We start from the raw sequence: 21182 nt of genomic DNA on the forward strand, positions 1-21182 counted from the left end.
TCAAGATGGCACTCAATCTCAAGGGGCCACCTGAGCTTAGTGGCTGTTGGGCTAGGCTGGCTCAGGGCAGGCCGGTGTCTGTAGCCAAAAGGACACAAAATAATTTTTTGGCTCAAATCCCTGCAGCTTTGATTCCCTAAGTAATGGCATATGCATTTACACCTGGGCCCACTAAAGGAGACCTGTTCCCATGAGCCCTGAGCCAGGATCAAACTCCAGCATCTAGAACCACAGCAAAATGCATTTTGCTATCCAACACAATACTGTTGAACCAACACAGTTGCAAATCAATTTGGAGGTGATTTTTTTGGTTCATGAGAGACTGTGCAATGTTGGGTTTTCATGTGGAACACCCCCCCCCCCCCCCCCCGCAAAGTCGTAGTTTCCCGTGGGAACAGTAATCCCAGTTCCTAATTAGCTCCAGTATTTGTCCATGCTGCACGAGCATTGCAGGCTTGCAGTCCACATCCCTCCATGCTGATGCACAGCACTTTTGCTACCCGGTGGGGCTAGATTAAATACAGCCTTGCTTAACATGGGACCTCAAAAGTTGCAAAGGGTTGTTGTTTTGGAGCTGCTGTGTCCTTTTAGGATACCCTCCACCTCTTGGGGATTAGGAAGAATAAAAGCCCCAGGGACAGATTGTGGCTTCTTGCATGTCTGCTGCAGTGTCTAGTACTGGCCATAGTGGGAGCCAGGATCCCAAATGAGATGGGCCACTGGTAGCATTTAGCTTAGCCATTCCTGTGCATTTTGACTGCTGGGGATTTGTGACTGGGGAGGGGAGGAAAGAGCCTCCAGGAAGGCCAGTCCATGCTAACAGGCTGCATTTAACCTTTTTCAGAAATGTGAATAGATACAAAAATGCAGCAAGTGCTAACTCAGTAATAAAAATCTTAATACTCAGCACTGATACAGTGCTTTATATCTGCAAAGCGCTGCACAAACATTGATTCTTTAATGAAGCAGGCCTACCACAACAACAACATTGATGATCACGTTGTTAATAACAATGCTAACCCTCATCTCCCAATTCTCATTCTGGATAACAAGCCCAGAGCTGTTTGGCTCCTGCTACCAGCCTGCAGAGACTACTCATTACCTACAAATAGAGGCAGCACTCAGTAGCTGACAGTGTACGGGTAGGAGAACATATTCAAGCTGATCACAGCCTAGGCGAAGTTTAGGTTTGGCTAATGAGAGACAGGTCACAATCTCGGCTAATTTTCATTTAGTCTGACTTGCTCATGCTTCTATAGCTCTTAAAAACCCAGAAAAACTCAACAAGGGAGAGAAGGAGAGAGAGCTCAACTACAGTGGAAGCTCAATCAGGGTTGTGCAAACTGTTGACTTCTCTAATGCACGCCAAAACCAGAAGAGGTAGAGGACACAGTGCTGGGACAATAGCCACAGTCTCAAAAGCAATCACTGCGAGCGTCTACATGAGACACTTACTGCGTGGTAGCCTAATAACATTGTGCAGTAGCATGCCACTCCAAAACCATGCTAATATGGTACTGCACAATGTTATTAGGCTACTGCGCAGTAAGCGTCACAAAAAAAAACATGCTCTGACACTACTGTGCAGTAAATGCAGTGCATTCAGTTAGTGCTTCATTAACGAAGTACTAAACTAAATGCACAGTACCTACGGTGCATTAATGAGCATGTAGACGTGCCCACTATGGGGTCTATGAGTGCTTTCCATCTGGGTTTGTGTCCCTCTGGAAGGGCGCTCCAAACACATCCTTATGGGATAACCCAACCCAAGACGAATGCCTTCTTTGTGAACGTTGCAATCGGGTAGTCAGTGCTGTATGCCGTTTCTGCGGGTCCACATCCTACAACCAGATTTAAGTGGAAACAAAATGTTTCTGTACTGGTGAAAGTATTTGCAGATATTATGAAATATTCACTTTTACCTGAATCGTAGATCTCTGTGCTCAAATTGGATTTCTGATCGTGAATGGCTGTGGCGCGCTCTACTCCTGCTGGGCTTGAACCTTCCCTCGCTTACAGTGGTGTAAAGTAGGGGTGTGGACACATGACATGTTTGTGTTAGTGTTATCCGCTTGTCCACAGGTGGACAGATGGAGCAGATACAACATACAGCCTACACCAGTGGGTTTGTTTGAATTCGGTGTAGAATGACCCCTGGAAAAATCATGGTTAAAACCACATTACCCTGGGGTATGTAGCATCCATCCACAGTTCAACCCAGTGCATCTGTTTTCTCAAGGGAAACAGGTTATTTGCTGTGTACTACCCAGCGGCAAGGCTCTGTAATACCAGGAACAACCTGCTGTCCTTGGGTAGATTGCTTGTCTGTCCACCCGGATCTCAGCATACAAAAATGAGAGATCATCCTAGTGTAAATGTGCCATGTGTCCACACTTTAGGAATAGTTTCTTTGAAGTCAATGGATTTATACCAACATCAGTGAAATCAGAATCAGTCCCTGAGTGTCTTTGAGTCATGTCCACCCATTTAAGCAACAGCAGCAGGATTTTGCTAGAGAAAAGCCATGGCAACTATGGGAGAGACAACTTGATTCTGCTCTGCTTTGTCTAGGCTGTTAGTAGCACTGCCACTGAGGAGGTAGATACTGGGCTGACTTGCAGACCCACTGAAACAGATGGAGAAGTTGGGGCTAAAAAGTCCCTGTACTGTACTCAGTAAAATCAGTGCCAAGTAACCAAGAGCTCCCCTCCTCCCTGTCCCTCACCTCCCATTAAAGCTAGGTTCACTGGAACCACAAAACTCTCCACTAATAGGAGGAATCTCATGACTATGGTTGAGGAAATCTTCCTCAGGGGTTGAGCCAAGACTATAAAGAAACAGCTGTGATCTTCAGCACTAGAAAGATAACTGATGGGTTTGACTTAGCTTTCTTTTTCTCAGGAAGTTCCTACACACACGTGTACGAGCGCGTGTACACACACACACACACACACACACACACAAACACACACACCTCAGCTATGGAGCTTTATTCTTGCAGATTAAGGCAATGGAGGGTAAGAGAGAAATTGTTTGGTGATCTCTTTAACATCAAGCAGTACAACAGTGATAAATCCCATTTGGATGCATCAATGGATGGAGAGAGAGATGGACAGACAGGGAGATAAGGAAAGGCTCACCCAATGTTATGGTTGCTAATAGTATAAGAAGAAGTCACATAAAAAATTGTTACTCGGTGTTGAGGGAGGTGGATTTGCAGTTAGAAAAAAACCCATTGGGTTGGGTTGGGTTGGGTTGGGTTGAGTTGAGTTGAGTTGAGTTGGGTTGGGTTGGGTTGGGTTGGGTTGGGTTGGGTTGAGATGAGGACAAAACAAATTTGAGTTTGACTTACCAAGACAGAATCAACCTAGAACCCCATGGCTAATGTCTCACCAGCTCACCCTCGGAGCAGGTATGGGCTCTAAGCAAGGGCTTTGCTTCTTTCCATCTTCCTCCCCTCCTGTACTTGATCCCACAGTGGTATCATGAAATGCTCCTTTCAAGCCTAATTCCTGACACCAACCTTCAGGCTTGGAGGAGGGGTGTGTGGGGTAAAAGTTCAGCATCTCCTCTCTGCATATTACCTCTCTCTAGGGCTTCATAGGTTTTGCTAGGTACAATATTAGGTATGGACAGGTTCCTTGTTCGTGCACAATACAGCCAGGACATCAGGAAATGCAGCTGGCACTCTTTCCTAAGACTGCCAGTTTTTTTGCGTGAAATCCTGGCTTCACTGAACTCAATGGCAGCTTTGCCACGGACCTCAATAGGGGCAGGGTTTCACTCCTCCCCGTGCTGTACAGCACTCAGACACCCTCGTAGACTTGCTTAGCTTGCTTTCAAGTTCTGAAATGACGCTTTCCTGCCATTCTCATCAGCAGTAGCTATAACTCTATCCTGATTGGGTTACTCGCACTTTTAGCAGATACCTCTAGGGTCTGCTTTTGTCTTGTGCTTCGTGTCAGCTGCACGTAGTTGCACTGGATTGAAACGAATCGCACAGCTCTTTGCTGGAGGCTGAATGGCACACACTTCTGGGGACAGGGAGCCTGAAGAAGGCACAAACAGTGGCTGGGAGAATACTTGCTCTGAAACAGGGGAGCCTGGCTGTAGGCCACCATGGTTCAAAAGTAATTTTGCTAAGCGGGCAACTGGCTGCCTAATTAGTTAATTATCCCAGTGCACTGACATCCCCCCGTTTGGAATAAACTCAGCAGCCACCTCGCGACCTCTAGGAAATGCCTGAAATGCAAAGGATCAGCTGTTCCTTCCTGACAGTCCTTTTAGCAAATTAGTGGGGAAAATTGTGCTTAGCAAATATTCATTAGGGCTTCATTTTCCATTAATCCAAAAGGAAATGTGGAGAGCCTGTGACTTCAATCACGCTGAGGCCCAGGAATTTTAATGAGCTTTAAATGGGCATCTGTCAGAATCCTGACTTCGACGTACTTCTCCTGCCAGCCAGGGAATGAGTAATGGCCAATAAAAGGTGGGAGCATCTCGGCGAACTCCTCTCCCTCCCAGGAAAGGCAAAGTTGTAATTTGCTGTGTTATGACACTGTAATTATGCCCTGATGAAGAAAGCGAGAGCATTAAAATCCTTTTCTTCCCCATACCGTGCCCCAGCAATAAAAGGGAGAAAGCCAGCTTTGTTGAATCAGACCATGATTAGAGCACGGTCCATCATGGTAAGGTGCGGGGGGAGCAACATAAAGACCCACCGTTGCTATTAGCTTCCCTCCAAGGAATTGGTCCCACCATAGGCTTGCCGGCAAAGTTGAGCTAGCAAAGGTGACGCCTGAGATGTTGGAGAATCCCCTTTGCAGGGGATTTTGAGATCTGGGAACAGGCTTTTCCCTCTGCATAGGAGCAACCCCTCGCCCTGCCCAACCCAGAGACCTCCACATGCACACATGCATGCATTTAGATATTTTCTGATCAATCAAGACATCACTTTTTTGATCAACTCATTTGGACAAAAATGCTCTTTTCCTCTGGACTTTCTCCCCCTGCCTTTGTAAGAGAATAGAAATGTGTGAACCAGAAAAGGCCATTAGGAATGACTTCCCCCAGGGACTTTTTGGCATGGTCACAGCAACTCCTTCCTCTTTCTCTCTGGAATGGTGAATAAAGTCGAATAAAGCTGAGTTAGTGAAGGGAGCGCACTGCACCCTGGACAGGGCTGCGGGAATGCTGCCTCTGTCCCTTTTAGCATCCTCAAGGAGACGGTGGACGGTCTCTGCCTGGAGCCAGTGGGTGGGATATTGATTCCCCAAAAAATAGGTGGCATTTCTGATTCAGGGCCCCTCATTAAGGTGGGCAGAGAGGCAGGGGGCTGAATATGTAATTCCACAAAGCAACATAATCGCATGCGATCACTGTATAAGGATGGCGATGGGTCTTCTGCACTTAAACACCAGTAAAGGTGAGAAATTATTTAGGGCGGCCTGGATGGATGAGAGCAATGGTTACATGAGATTCAATTAAATAAAGCAAGAGTAAGAATCCCAGGAAATGCGTCTTTCTTTCTTTCTGTCCATCCAGCTCCACCACTTTCTCTCTCCTTTTGTCTGCTTTATGTTCATGCCTATCCCTGTAGTATTTGGTCACCTGAAAGGTTAATTAAGCTGGCATTATAGGTCCCAAGAAGACATTATGGTGCTCACTGGTCCACCCCCTTCCCTGTTAGAAGGGGTGCAGGGCTTTGTGGGATCGAAGCTGGGGGTCATGGCAGGATGCCTAGTGTAGATGTCACTTTGGTTTCTTGGGGGGCTTAAAGTTTAAAATTTGCCAGTTTGGATTGCTATCCAGAAGCTCCCTGGGGAATTTCTTCCACCACCTCAAGGGCAAGAACTTGGCAGACTCCCGAAGGAAGTGATGAAATCCCTTATTGCAAAGATAAGCTGTGCATGTTCAATACTACAGAATATAAGTACTGACATGCTGGGTCACACCGTAGTCTCTCCTGTGCAGTCGCCTCTCTCTCACAGGCTGTATCTCACATATGCTCTGCAGGGTCTACCCAGACTGATTTGTCCCCTGCCCCTGTTCCCATCCAGCTTCCAGACTTTAGATGCCTGCAAAGTCCTGATGTAGAGGTTGCACCCCTAATTATTGCATTTAATGCACGACTGGGTGCAGACCTCTTTTGGAGCCAGACAAGCCTCCTGCACCAGCCAGAGAAAGGCTTGGGGAAAGAGGCGAGTCTCCAACCTGGTCTTTTCCACCTCCGGTTCTTCTTGATTCACCTTCCCTCTCTCCTTCTCTCTCGTCTCTCACCTGCAGGACCAGAGGGCTGTAACCTGTTTATCTACCATCTGCCCCAGGAGTTTGGGGATGCTGAGCTGATGCAGATGTTCCTGCCTTTCGGTAATGTCATCTCCTCGAAAGTGTTTGTGGATCGGGCGACAAACCAAAGTAAATGCTTTGGTGGGTAAAGATAACAAAACAATTAGATTCATCCAGGAAAGGGCTTTCTCTGAACACTTTACCTTTCAAACTGCTTTCTCTCTGCTTAAGTTTTTTGATTTCTTGATTTACTTCTGTCGATACTTTTTTTTTCCTCCCCTGTCTCCTGATTGTCTCATTCTCAGAACTGTGCGCTCTGTTTAGGGATGAAGGTGCGGCGGGGGGCGGCATTAGCAGGGGCAAGCCGCGGTGGCTCATAAGAGGGGGGCAAATTCTCCCTACGTCCTAGGCTTTCATCGGAAAAATGAAGCACTTGTGCAGAAGCTGGTGTGCGAGGGATGGTTTTAGCCTGGTGCGGGTGGAGGGGGAACAGAATATGTATGGAAGAGGAGAAGGAGGCATTAGGGGAAAAGCTTTTCAATGCATTAAAATGGAGCCATGCTGATCTCCATCCATGGTGGATCTGGTCTTCTGAGTTTCCTCTGTCAAGGGAGCTTTGGTTCATGTCTCCTGGCATCCCCCCCATTGGTGTAAGTGCCATGGGACACGGGGGACACTTCTCACATCCATCCCTTTACCTCGCCTGTCCCTCCAACCTGCCATTCCCAGGGGGTTGGGCTGGGGTGGTCTCCCCGACTTACCTTTTGTTCCCTCCTGAGTCCCTGTAGACACCGGCAGGTTCATGATCCCTGGTTCACTGCTGTCCTTTGCTCTTTGCAAGGCCTTCCTGGGAGGTGCCAATAGGCAAATGATTTTTTTCTTCCAGCTGGCTTGACTCCGCAGGGTGTTTCCTGCCGCTGATCTGGACTCTGCCTCTGGGGCACTCTTCCAGGCTTAAGACCTTTTTTCATTTTGGTCTAATGCCGCTGTCCCTCTCCATCCCATCCCAGCCTTGCCTGTTCCCTTCCACGCTTTCCCCATTTTCCCTCGCACGGACATCACTTCCATTCACTCTTGGCCACTTTTCCCACTGGAAATCAGTGTCAGGAATTGGCGTTATGTCCCCTCAATTCCTCCTGTCCATTCAGAGGATACTTGGAAGGGACTTTGATGGGGATATCTGCCTTTTTATGGTTGGAAGAGCTCTGCACCGTGGCAGGAGGGAACGTCATGTTCGTCTTGGCCATCTCTCATCAGCTTCCTGCTCTTCTGAGCTTCTGGGAAAGGAAGATCTCAGAATAAGGAGGCAGCTTGGGGTTTATCAAGAACCTTATGCATTTAACTTGCTCCCACCAAAGCCCACCTGCTTCTTGGTATTTTACAGCCACTGGAGGGTTAAACCTCATAGCCAAATGGGTGGATCAACTTTTCCTTTATAAATAATGCACTGATAACATCAATAGCACATGGTAGAGTAAAATTGGGACCTCTAGCAAAGGAATTACCATTTCCATAATATAGTCTATGTTGAATGAATAGCTCTGATTCTCCTCTAATTGACACGAAGTATAAACCAGAATTTGGTGGAATAACCCACTGAAGTTAGTGGAATAAGCCAGTTGGTATAAACCACTCAAGGTAGTGGAAGGATAAAAGTAGAGTGAGGAAAGATTCAGCTTTAATGAGTCAAACCATCATCTTATATGAGGAGGTTCCCATCTTCTTCGCAGGTCTAATGCATCATGGCTATGCGGCTTAGTTTCCTATCTGTGATACATGCCCCGCTCAGGAGGCTGTCTTGCATGGCTGGCTTTGCTGCAGTTTTTGTAGTACTTTGAGTCTCAAGAAAGCATGGTGGTAATTACAGGGCAGTTGGAAAAGGAGGAGTAAGCAAACTTTTATTCACTGCATCCTGAAGGGAGGAGAGCACACGATTCACTTAGCCTTTCACAGGTGCAGTAGCTGCCGAAATATGGATAGGTACCCCAACCTGGAACTGAACACAAGCCAACAAAATATATAGAGAAAGAAAATCTGATCCCCTTTTGCTTTAGGTTCTCAGGTTCAGCCAAGGCCTCAGTATAAAGTTAGAGCATCCTCAGGTCTGCTTTGGCCCATTTGACGGCCAACTGGGCTCTCCTGGCAGCTGAAGGTAGCCAAAATATCTCATTCCCCCAAGCCATGCCCCAACCCTCTCCAAAACACGGGGGTGGCAATGGCATACGACTGCGACACCATCTCCGCGCCTGCCTACAAAAACCGCTGGCCGTACAGCAATGCAAAGGTGGCACCGAGGCCCTCAGTCTTTTGGGACTGTCAGGGGGTGTACATCTCAACCACATTGATATTCAAAATGTGGGGGGAAGGTCTGACAAAAAAACACCCCTGCATTTTCTTGTACAAAGTGCTTAATTCGGATTCCAATAACTTGAAAATTGTTGGCTTTCCGGTGCAATATTTTGAATTTTAGCTGCCCAAAAACCCCTAAAATATTTTTAAAGCACCTTTTTGTTCCATCTCTGGTTTTCTTCACAAATCCCAAAACCTTTTGGAGAAAAAAAAAATGACCTTTTTTTTTTCTTTCTCGAGAACAAAAAACATTTCCCAGACATTTCTGCCTAGACCATCTCTTGCCACACCTGGGAGGCGGCCTATTGGCCACTTGCTATTTTTATAAGTGATGAACTAGATTAAATCACCGACCTTTTTTTCCTCTCTCACTCTCTGTTGTATGGATTCAGAGGAAAAAAGAGAACTGGCTGGGTCTCCGGAGAGATCAAGAGATGGCCCAGAGCCACCTGACATACAGGGCCTAGTTTCTTAAAGGTTTCCAGGTGCCTAATCCCATTGATTTTGGTGGGATCCCATTTCCAGGTGCCTAATCGCATTGAGTTCAGTGAGATCTGATTTCTAGTTGCCTAATCCCATTGATTTTGGTGGGATCCCATTTCCAGGTGCCTAATCCCATTGATTTTGGTAGGATCCCATTTCCAGGTGCCTAATCCCATTGATTTCGGTGGGTTCTAAGTGCCTAAATACCTTTAAAAACCCAACCTACAGGGAACTGTAGCATGCTGCCTTCAGAGAGACCTTTTATGCTTCACTTTTGGGGACAAAAAGCTCTAAATCTTTTCATTTATTCCCTGTTAAAGACAGTTGCATTCTCTGTTTGGCCACTAACCGTGGACGGAGGCTCTCAGGGGTGTCTTGAAGACCCGGAAGTCTGGAGTCACTCTTTCTGCTGGCTTCCTGAGCTATCTCCCAAAAAAACAGAGAAAACTATTTTCTACCTTAAGAGCAGTGGTTTTCAACCTGTCATCCGCAGATCCCTGGAGGCCCGTAGACTTTGCTTAAGATGACTATGAGCAGTCATAAGTATATACATCCCCACACTTATAATTCAGAGGGGTCCAAACCTCCATTCAACATTGCCAAAGGGGTCTGCACCTTTATTAAAAAAAAATTTAGGGGTCCACAAAGGTTAAGTGTTGCTGTAGAGGAATTGTTGCAGTAATGGCCAGGAGGTTTTTCACCTTCACTGCTCAGAAACAGGCTTCTACCTGAACGGGCATGTCCAGGGAGGGAAAGATCCCGGGCACGGGTGGCAAACAGATGTTTGGTGCATCCCTTGACCCCAGCTTGTCCAAGCTGCTTTTCACTTGGAGTGGCAGAGAAAGCATTAGTGCTCTGAGGTGTAAAAAATAAGACATAGATAAATGAGGGCTGTAGGCGTTTTCATCCTGGAGTTCAGACCCAGACTCTCCCCAATTCTGGAGATCAGAGGTCACTAATATACTTAAGAGAGGGAAAGGTTTGCCTTGAAGTCATGCACCTTCACAGGCACCTACTTCTGTTAACACACCTTTGCTTGAACACTTCAAGCACCCCATCCCAGAATGAATCCATCCCTCCTGTGCAGTAGCCTGGCAGGACATGGGGTATTGGAAAAGCTGGGGGAGCTCAGGGTCCAAATTGCCATCTACCCCAGTCCTATCAAAAGTATTGTATTTCCTCTCCTATGACACATCCTGAGATAAAATAGGCACCTTGTTTCTGAAAAGCAGAATGACGGGGAAAAAAATGTCCTTGGAGCAAGTAACCGAGTAGCAGCAGCAAGGGAACAGGGCCTACGTATTGTCCTGGTCCCTATAAATAGTATGAAAATTGTACCTGCACTTTTGCTGGGAACCAACAGAAACTGCTTTTATCATATTTCTCCCATATAACATGCACCACAATTTCCAGCAGATGGATTGTAGGGAAAAAAGTGTGTTGTATGTGGAAAAAAATTCAGTGCAGTAGAATAAGCAGAAACAAAGATGCATTGTTAAGTTTGATTAGGCCCCTTGGAAAAGTGAAGAGGTGTGCCATGGTTGCATTGTTGGCCCGTAATGTTCACAGGATACCCAATGACAGGACTGTGCAAGAACAAATGTTATTGGGTAGGTAAATCCAGACTCCTACTTACCCCTTTCTGTAAGTCAGGAACAAGCAGAAGGCCAATGAAAAGAAAAATCAGCATGTTGAAAAGCAAGCCAAGAAAATGATCCCAGGACAGCCCTGCATAGACCAGTGGGACTCATGGCCTTAGTGTGGTACCAGAGACAAGAACCAGGAAAGGAGGAGACATCCCTGTAGCCCAACAAAACCCCCATAACTAATGAACATAATCTAGCATTAAAATGGAGATAAAGCTCCATGCGTCAGGGCCCGAGCCAATCCCTGATGGACAGGAGTCGGGATGTTTTCTATAAGGTGATGCCTTAATTTCCCCTTTCCTTTCAAGTATCTGCCCTTAGCCACACTCAGAGAGAGAGTGCTGGATTAGAAAGTCCTCTGCTCAGATCAGGGATGGTCATTTCTTTGCCCCTTAATCTGCAATGATGTATAATGATAATCTGTATGATGCAGCCTCACCACATACCCTATAGCCAGTGCCATATAACAAGCCATGTCAGATGATCCCCCAACTATCTTCTCCCATTTCCATGCCAAGACAAGCATGTCCCAGTCAGTGATAGGGCTCCTTAGGTTTCTTTTGTCAGCACTCAGGACTTTTTTATAGTGCATAAAGGAGCCAGGCAGAGGTGACTTTAAACCCAGTCACTAACCAACAAGGGAAGTCTTTGATTTCCTTGGTTGCTTTGAGAAGAGAAGGGTGCAGGGAGTTGTGCCATGGTGAGGGCCACTGCACCGCACTTGGGAAACATTGCTAAGAGCGTGCAAGAGGCCGCTGGAGTCACAACCCATGGGGTTTGGTGGTCACGTGCCTGGAGGTGCACCGTCCTTTACCAGCAGAGCAGGGGCATGCACACGCAGAGCATTGCAGAGCCTGGCCATTTCAACACGAAGCTGCTCCGTGCTTTCCACAAAGCCACAGCTCTTGGAGTCCTGTGGTTCAGGAACATCTCAGCTTCCTTTTGCTTTCCCTCCCTGATAGTTGCAGAGAAAAGCTTGAGAGGGTGAGCCTGAAAGGCTATGGCAAGATGAGGCACATGCACAGATGCACGCACATATATATATGTATATCAGGCGTGGGCAATTATTTCAGGCGGAGGGCCGCTTACTGAGTTTTGGCAAGCCATCGAGGGCCACATGACAGGCAGCTGGGGGCAGATAAATATTAATTTTCTTAATTTTGGGGGGGCCCCACGGGCTGGTAAGAATAGTTTGGCAGGCTGCATCTGGCCCCCAAGCTGCATTTTGCCCACCCCTGATGTGTATGCATGCATGTATGTGTGTGTGTGTGTCCAAAACTTACAAAAGTTTCCACCTTGTTTAAAATAATTTTATTATTTTGAGGACCAAGCCATGTTATTTCTCTGGGGTTTGGCATTACTGTGTATATCTGATTGGAGCAATTTGCTATTGCCTGGATGTAGGCATAGGAAGTGTTTAGAGACGACACATGGAAATGGTTAAAAAAAAAGAAAAGAAAAGAAAAAGTGTCAGTTAGTCCTCGTAGGCATGCTTCTTGTTTTAATTGTGCTTTCAATAATTGCAGTGGGGCCGGGGGGAGCAAGGAAGGAATTACTTCTGAAAAACCATTCACACTGGGAGCTTTCTTTGCCTCCTCCTTCCTCAACCTGCAAATCCAGGCCAAGTCTAAGCCTTAGTCTTTCTCCTTTCATGACATTTCTGAGGTTTGACCCTTTCTCTCACATCCAGAGACAGCTGGAAGTTGGCAGCTACTAGGCCCCTTCACCGACCCTCGGGGGTTTGCTTCTCAACACCCATTTCTTGCCCACAAAAACCTCCGTTATCAAAATCTTGCTTGTCTGTGACCACATCGGCTCTGCTTTTTCCACCCTATCATCTTCAATCTTCTTCATCCTCAACGTCCTTTCCACCTTTATCCTTCCTATTGATCCACCTCCGTCTCCTGTCACAATATTCCCTCCCTTCGCCCTGCTTAGGTCCACTTCATTTATAACCCCCTGCGGTTTTCAAGCTTGTTCCCATACTACAGCAAACCCACCATCCTCATTCATCAAGCAAGCCCGTAGCCCTCACCCCCGCGGCATTCAAGACTTACCTCTGCTACGGTGCCTAAAAAAGCTGGTTATTCGTGGGGAGATCAGAGGGCAGGCATATATAAATGCTGCTATTTATTTAAGGATTTCAGTATATATAGATATATGTATGTGCATGTGTGTGTGTGCATGTATCTGCATGTGTGTATGCTTTATATATATTGCCACTGGACATGCTTATACAGGTTTAAAAATTATAACAGGTTTTTGCCAAAGTGCCCTGTTTTAGGTTTATGGGATATTTAAGGGTGCCCAGTGTCTGGATACGCTGGGGTGGGGCAGCAGAATGGCTATAACATTTTGCTGTAGCACAAGTTTGAGGTCCAGTTTGGATTCATGCCACAGGCTGCTCTCTGTCTACTCAGCCCTAAAAAGAGGGTACCTAGTCATTCAGATTAGCAAATTAAAGGTAGAGATTAGCAAATTAAAGGTGGCTGGGGTGATGCTAACTACATGACTCTCTTATGTGCCTTTGGCTTTGGAAACTCACGTCTCTTGACTCCACTAGCCTGATGGCCTGTTGGGCTTGGCCATACTGTTTGACTTTATTTTTCATATCTATGCATGTATTTTGTATACCAGAACCCCTGCCCCCCGTGTTAAAATGATGTGGTCATAAACCCATCTGCAGGGCTCCCCAGGGCCATGGGTTTCTGCCCTCTGTCCCACTGTTTGTCCCAAGGAGCAGACCGAGGTTTGCCCTGGGATAACTCTTATGCCTGTAGCCTCAGCTCCATTGACCTTATATCAGACCATGCGGCTCCGGCAGGGGATCTCTGCCAGCTCCCAGTGGCTTCCCTTTGCTTTGTGGAAAAAATGTTGGGTCCCCCTTTCCATAGAGCAAGCTACCTGGAATATCACTTGCCCAAAAATTATTCTTTCCACTGACAACCGGGAAGGAAACAAGACAACAAAGGGAATTATTATGTAGGAGAAAATAATTATACAAGCAAAACAGACCATAAGTTTGGAAACAGAAAGACAAGACCAGAAAAGTTTCTTATTTTCTCATTTGGCTAGGTCTCTGGCCTGCCAACATCACCAGAAATCAGCCCCATGGCTGATGGGGTCTTGGACCCTTCTGCAGGCCAGAAAATATCCAGAGCCCAAAGACATCACAGGGTTAGCCTGCTAATTACTCCCAATCAACTCCCACGTTAGCATCCTCACAAGTCACTCGATTCCTCCAGAAATGTTTTTCTCTCTCTCATACCCCTGGCATTGCCCTGGCTGATGGGCCACTTCTCTCAGATGTCTTTGTTATAAAGGAATTGATTTCCCTATTGCAGGCAGATGGTGCCTCCATGTCTCCTTCTTGCTGTGTCTGGGAGTGGCAATTCAGTATGCATTCCTCCATCCCTTGACTAAGCCGCTCCCCACATTATAAAGATATTCATAACCAGCATCACATAATCCATGCAGTGAGAAAAGTGATATGCAGGGATACAGCATAACACGGGCTTTCCAACGAGCCCATATATGCCATATCAGTACAGGAAAGCACAGAAAAACATTCATGACACCCCATGACCCCCTTAGGTTCACGACAGATGTTATTCCGGTTGCAGGAACCATTCAGAGATGAGGAGATACTAGTATTCATGGCACACACTCATTGTTCATTCTGCCCTATGGTGTGCACACGCCAGGATCCCTTCCTGCTTATGTGATCCCATAGGATTGGTTGCATAGAGCTGTTGCCTCCTTCAGTACCCAGACAGGGGGATTCAACTCTCCAAAAATCAGAAGTCCACTTTCTGCAGAACTGGTTTAGCAGTAGCGAGTATGAAAAGGATGGAAGTGGGTCACGTTAATGAGGATGGCATGAGAGGAATTAGCATGAGATGATATGGATGAAATGGCAGAGAAAGCATTCGTGCTCTGACGCGTAAAATAAGACACGGGGAAATTAGGAACGTAGGACTTCTCATAGGGGAGTTCAGACCAGGACTCCCAACTCCTTCCAACAGCATACGTTGGGGGATGAAGCAAGAAAAGAATAACCTGCCAGCAGGGAAACTACCTTCTTAATCTAAAACCTCTCTATCAGACGTCATCATGCCCTGAGATAGGAAGATTCACGTTGCGCTACACTTTTCTCTGACTGTAGATGTTGATGGAGGTCCTCACCGGCCATAAGAACGTCTTACAAAAGCTTAGGGCTGGAGGGACCTCATGAGATCATCCTTGTGACATCATCGGGTCCAGTACAACAAAACTGTCTTATTCTGCTTTGACTCCTACCAAACCCAATATCACACAGCAGTGATGTTTAGGGGTGTGATTATGTCTCATACGGTCTGACCTGCCTAACATAGGACGAGGTTGTTCACCCAAGGTTTTCTGCCACCTTAGGCACCTCTCTTTGAGAAAGAGAGGTGTTGTATAGGCACCCCTCTTTGAGAAAGACATCCAGTTTTCATCTGAGGACTTCAAATGATGGAAAACCATATCCCTCGGTCATCTGCTTCAGCAGTTAGTCATCCTCAGCGTTTAACGTTTGCATTTTATTTCCAGATTAAATCTTGCTGAGTTCAACTTAAAACCTTTGGAGCTTGTTATGCCTCATCTGCTAGATCAAACAGCACTATCCTATCAAGTATGTTTTCCATCAGTTGACAATTATAACCACAGGTAAAACTTTTGGAAGCCCTTAAATGGCATATACTCTGAAGGACATGGACAGAAGCAATGTTGACACTGATATAGTTGTTATTGCACTATGGTATATTCATTCCTTATTACAGCGTAATGACAATTATATCAATGTGTAATGACAAGTGTAGATGACCATTTATCTTGGGGTAAGTCACACAGTACATACGAGTCCTCATGCTCAACTTCAGACCAGGAATCCACCTCCGTCTGGATCCTGTCTCCAATAACAGCCAGCTCCTGGTATAGTGGGGGGAAGAAGCAGACAGACCCAAAATCTGGATACTTTCACTTGATTAAATAGAGAATTAAATAGAAGAATCTATTAATATAAGTACCATCAATTTGGGTTTCATCTCTCCATGTCCATTCTGAAGTAGCTCCTTGTTGAAGGCAAGCAGGCTTTTCTTACCTGCTCCTCTGTCATCTAGCAGCAAGGCTCAGAAAACCTCAGTAGACAAAGCTGCGTGCTGTGAGATCTACTCCGGATTAACTGCACGTCTCTCTCTCATGCCTGAACCCAGAGTAATGTATGTCAGCATGTAAAACCAGTGGGAACTACACTAGAATATGTATTCACCTGCCTATGCTTTGACTCCTGTTTTCCAAAAATGCAATTCGAGTCTTGTTGGCAATCAATGAGACCTAGCACATGTCTACAAGGATCCAGAGGTCACACCCAAGAAACAAGTCTCACCCCCAAGTCCTTGCTATGCATTCACTGGGGCACTGAAAAAAAAATATCCTGTAGTGCCCAGGGTCCTCTCTCTGTCTTGAATGTGCCCCAGGAATATGCAGTGCCATTTCAACAGCGGCCACACAACCTTATTCCAGCACGCAGCATATGCAGAGCATGAGCAGATGGGCTGGACTTGCTTCTTTGCCAGTCATTTGGGGGTGACCACAAAGAAAGTTTTAGACATACCTTTTGGCACCTAAGACCTCAATCCCTTGAGAATGAGACCTAGGATGTGTCTACACAGCAACAGTGGGATGGTAGCATGGGTGCACTTGAGCTAGTGTTCGCCTAGTCAGCATGGGGAGCAAGAGCAATGTGGAGATAGCGGCATAGACTTGAGTACAAGCTCCACAAGCCTGCCAGAGGCCTGGGTGCACGCCGGGGTTGCTAGCCCACCCTAAAGGAGCCCATACGGGGCAGGATGTAGGTCTCAGCAATGATGCATGGTGGGATTTGCAGGGGAGAAATCCATGGCCCAAACCACAGGAGCTATTTGTGTTTCCTGTCAAGGCATTATCGTAGCTAAGGGAGGCCCTCAGGATTGAACCGTTACAGGTCAAGCCTAAATGGCATTAGCAGACCCCTTTGAGGCCTAGCACTGAAACTCTTCCTGAGCACCTGTTTCCCATCATGCATTGCGACACTGTCAATGCCTCTGTTTAATAGGGGTGCCGCTCCACGTGCTAAGGGGAAGAAGCAGTGGCATGGCCGTGTGCTCTAGCAGAGCAGAGGGATCAGAAATTGAAATCTCCCATCTCTCGTGGGCAGCTGGGTGACCTAGGCTTGGCACTGCACCTGTCCATGCCTCAGTTTCCCCATTGTAAAAAAGCGATGAGGACTTGGCGGAGATTGAGGAATGAAAGGCGCTATAAAAGGGTTAGGTGTTGCCATTGCTATGATTCTCCGCAGGTTTCTATTTGTATAATCATTGCCGTGCACAATAGGTTAGCTTTGGAAAGCCCTAGGGAGGGGTGAATGCCGGTCGATGGCCAGGGATTATTATCATTATTATTACGGGGCTTATCCAACTTGACCTGCTTTGTGGGGCATTAATTAAATCACTTCCCAGACCATGCTCTCTGGCCTGAAGCTCCCAGGGTCAGCAAGGTGCATTCTTCACTGCAAGAATCCCAGCTTCAAATCTGCACCGGGTTTCCCAGTCACGCAGCCTCCTATTTGGGGGCAGGGGCAGTGTTTGACCACCTGGCTTTAGACACTTCTGGGTGACCCTAATTGTCAGGGGTGCCCAGCACCTAAGGGTTCACGTGAACTCAACATAAACTGCTTAGGTGAAGCACCTCTGCCAGTTTGCATCTAGTTGCCTCAAGTTGGACCGAGACCCACGTGCAGTTTTGGATACCTGTGGTCTAGAAAGATAAGGGATTCAAGCTGGAGAAGCTGCAGAGAAAGATGTCTAGGATGCTGAGGGGGGACGGAGTTCCTCTCTTCTGAGAGAGAGGCTAAAAGAGTTTGGCTGAGAAACTGTAGGATTGCTGTCTGCAAACGCATCTGGGAGCTAAACGCCAGGGAGGGGGAAGAGCTGTTTAAGCAAAAGAGCACTGCTGGCACAAGAACAAATGGGTCTGAATTGGTCATGAATAAATTAAAGTTGTTAATTAGGTTTCCAGCCATTAAAGGAGTGAGGTTCTGGAACAGCCATGCAATGTTGGGGGTGGGGGAGGAAGGGGAGGGGCAGCAAAACCCACATTGTGTTCAAAGGTGGAGCTCCATACCTTTGTAAAGAGGCCTACGGCTCGGTGGCCTGTCATAGCATGGGGCAGGGCATGTGGTCTTAAAAGGTCCCTTCCAACCCTGTAGTCTGGGTCCCTAAATGTGCAAATATAAAGCTGGGGAGTCAGCAGGTGCAGTCCTGCTAAGCCAAGAGCATCTCTTGCCACCCTCCTGGTTAGACTCATAGAGAAGCAGGGCTCCACGGGACCTCCAGAAATCACCTTGTCCAACCCCCTGCCTGAGGAAGGATCATCCCTGCCCAAACATCCCAAGGAAATCCTTGTCTAACCTATTACTAAACTTACCCGATCAACCCGGTCATACAACTACAAGGCGTAGCACTCGAACCTGCCGCAGGTGAAGCGAGGGGGACAGCGGTGGTCAGTGTCCGGTGGGTAGTCAAGAGAAAGGGCTGCCATCCCGTGGGCTTTCATGAATGTAGGAAAGAAGGTGCAGCAGGAGCAGGATGATTTTGGAGGGTTTCCTGGAGCTTGCAAACCATGTCAGGGCGTGCAACGGCAGCTGTGGCCGGGGACAGAGACCCTTTGCAATACAGATGCAGCAGCAGCTTGATGGGAAACATCCTTTGGGCTTGAGACAAGTAGTTTCTATGTCACCCTAAAGTTTAACTTAGGTTCAGTCCCCAGGCACCAGGTCACGGGGCACTTTTAAACAGTGTCTTTGGGGAGGGAAGGGAGGGCCCTGTGGTTGACTGGAAGAGCAGCTGGGCAGAGACGAGCAAGAGAGGGAGAGACATGCACATAGTGTTTATTGCCTACCACCTACCATTGCAGTTGGCCGGGGGAGGTTTCAGCGGGAGGGGGGAGGAGGAGAGGAGCAGTAGAAGTATTAGGGCTGTGAGCCACTATTCATTTACAAACTATAATTAATTTGATGTTTAGATTAATTTCTGATGCACTCTCAAAGGTGCACTGAAAGCATTTTTCCTTTATTATAATGTTGATTGCTTATTGGGGAGATAAATCTAACTGTCAGTTATGCACTGACTTACCAAAACTTTCAGAGCAAGCAAGCATGTATGCATAAGGAACAGCTGTTTGCAGCTCCCCAGTTAAAGGGACAGATCTGCCTTTTCCCAGTAACTCCTATTAAAGGAAATCTATACGTTATAAGCAGAGACTTTTTCTATCTTTTGTAGTTTAAGAATTTATTAGACAAGAATACATTAACAAGATGGATCTATCTATCTATCTATCTATCTATCTATCTATCTATCTATCTATCTATCTATGAGTTACATTGGTATGTAAAATCTATATATGAAATACCTATAGAAGTGTGTGTGTGTGTGTCTATATATATATATATATATATATATATATATATCGATCTTACATTGGTATGTAAAATCTCTATACAAAATACCTATAGGGGTGTGTGTGTGTGTGTGTGTGTGTGTGTGTGTTTATATATATATATATATATATATATATATATGTATGTATGTATGTATGTATGTGTGTATACATATATATGTATGTATATGTATATGTATATGTGTATATATATATGAGTGTGTGTGTGTATGTTTATATATATGTATATATATATGTATGCATGTATACGTATATGTATATGTATATGTATATGAGTGTGGTGTGTGTGTGTGTGTGTGTGTGTGTGTGTATCTATCTATCTTACATTGGTATGTAAAATCTCTATACAAAATACCTATAGGGGTGTGTGTGTGTGTGTGTTTATATATATGTGTATGTATGTATATGTATATATGTATGTATATGTATATATGAGCGCGTGTGTGTGTGAGTGTGCATATATGCATACAAAATAAATACTTTTCACTCAATGTGTAATTAGAGGAGGGAATTCATTGGCACAGAACTTTCTTTGGGGGCAGATATTTAATGAGTTTGCAAAGAGAGATTGTTGACTCTGGGAATAACAAAAATAGCCACAGTTATAACCGTGAATGTGGAAGAGGAGGGTTCTGGAGGAGATATAAGCTTCATGCTTCTGGGTTTCTAAACCAATCTCTAGTAAGGCTTGGGATGAGAACTTCATGGGGGCAAATTATCCTGGCCTTGCCTGCTGAAGTATTTCTTGCACTGTCCTCTAAAACAGGGGTATCCAACCCATCTAGCCCCACATGGGCAACATGCATGGCACAAAGTAAGATGTGATCCAGTGCAGGGTTGGTCCAAGGGTGTGATCCGGCATGCAGATCTGGCCCCGTGTGCTGGCGAGACCCGTCCCACTGAAGCCAAGGCCATGGCAATGAATACTATCAGCCCTCCCCTGCTGCTGAATTTCCAGACCCATAGAGAGACCCACGGCCAGCTGACATCACTCCATGGACACAGAAGCCTGGGCTAGATGTAACCCAGGGCTAATCTCTTGTGGCTGGTCCTATAGATACTTCAGACAAAAATTCCTGGTGAAGGAAGGGTGCAGGTGCAGAGACAAGTACCCGAGCTTAGCATTGCCAAACAAGTAACTTGGCTTCCTTAGAAATATGCATTATGATGCAGCCTTTAATGACATGATTGTTCTGTTCCATCCTATTCAAGTCCCTGTAATACGCTGTCATGGGACTCTCTGGACTACATCACAGAAAAGCAGTGAGGATCCACACACCTGTTGTATTAATTTTTTTTCAGCAACTCAATCAGACAAATACCTCAGTGCATTTTTGTCCCTAATAAATGGAGTATCTGACCCCTACCTCATTCAGGGGAATGACTCAGGGTCATCTATTGAATGCAGCTGCTGTCTGCAAAGCCCCTGCCTCGTGCCATCCCGTGCTCCGTTAACAAGCAGATACTAATTGTAGAGGCCAGGTTGAGAGGCCTCATTTCTTTTCCAGAGTACATAGGAGCAGAGATGGCAGTAGGTATTCGCTTGCAGTTGTGAGCACCCAGCGCTTCTGAAAATTGGACTCCAGGGCCGGATCCAGACATGCAGGTATGTGTGGTTTGTGGCACTACAAACCTCTTTGCGGTGCCACAATCTGCATGCCTGGCATGTTAAAGTGTGCCCCGCGCTGCAGATTTGCAGGGCGGGGGCAAAATTTGCTTTCAGAAAATCACAGTAGCAAAAAAAAATGCTGCAAAAAAAAAAAAAAGTGGCACAGAGCACGCCATAGGAGCATGTCCCAGCAGACACAGAGGTTCAGTCCAGCAGCCAGCGTGTCACCCCACCTCCCCAGCTTCAGCTTCGCATGCATACCAGGAACTGGGAGGAACGTGGAAATGGCA

The 21182-nt window shown here is 46.3% G+C and overlaps 1 protein-coding gene across 10 annotated transcripts in view; it reads left to right on the top strand.

The window, feature by feature from the left end:
* The window catches only part of CELF4 (CUGBP Elav-like family member 4), an 860601-nt gene that overhangs the window by 793331 nt on the left and 46088 nt on the right, over window positions 1-21182 (top strand). For 6 of the 10 annotated variants that reach the window (XM_019496109.2, XM_059725306.1, XM_019496111.2 and 3 more), the window contains exon 11: window positions 6286-6429. In XM_019496109.2, coding sequence (XP_019351654.1) covers window positions 6286-6429 — 144 coding nt within the window. The remainder of the gene's footprint in view (window positions 1-6285; window positions 6430-21182) is intronic. The other 4 variants (XM_019496114.2, XM_059725307.1, XM_019496115.2 and 1 more) reach the window with 1 other exon arrangement.

The sequence above is a fragment of the Alligator mississippiensis genome, chromosome 3 (genome assembly GCF_030867095.1).
Source record: "Alligator mississippiensis isolate rAllMis1 chromosome 3, rAllMis1, whole genome shotgun sequence".
Classification (NCBI taxonomy): domain Eukaryota; kingdom Metazoa; phylum Chordata; order Crocodylia; family Alligatoridae; genus Alligator; species Alligator mississippiensis.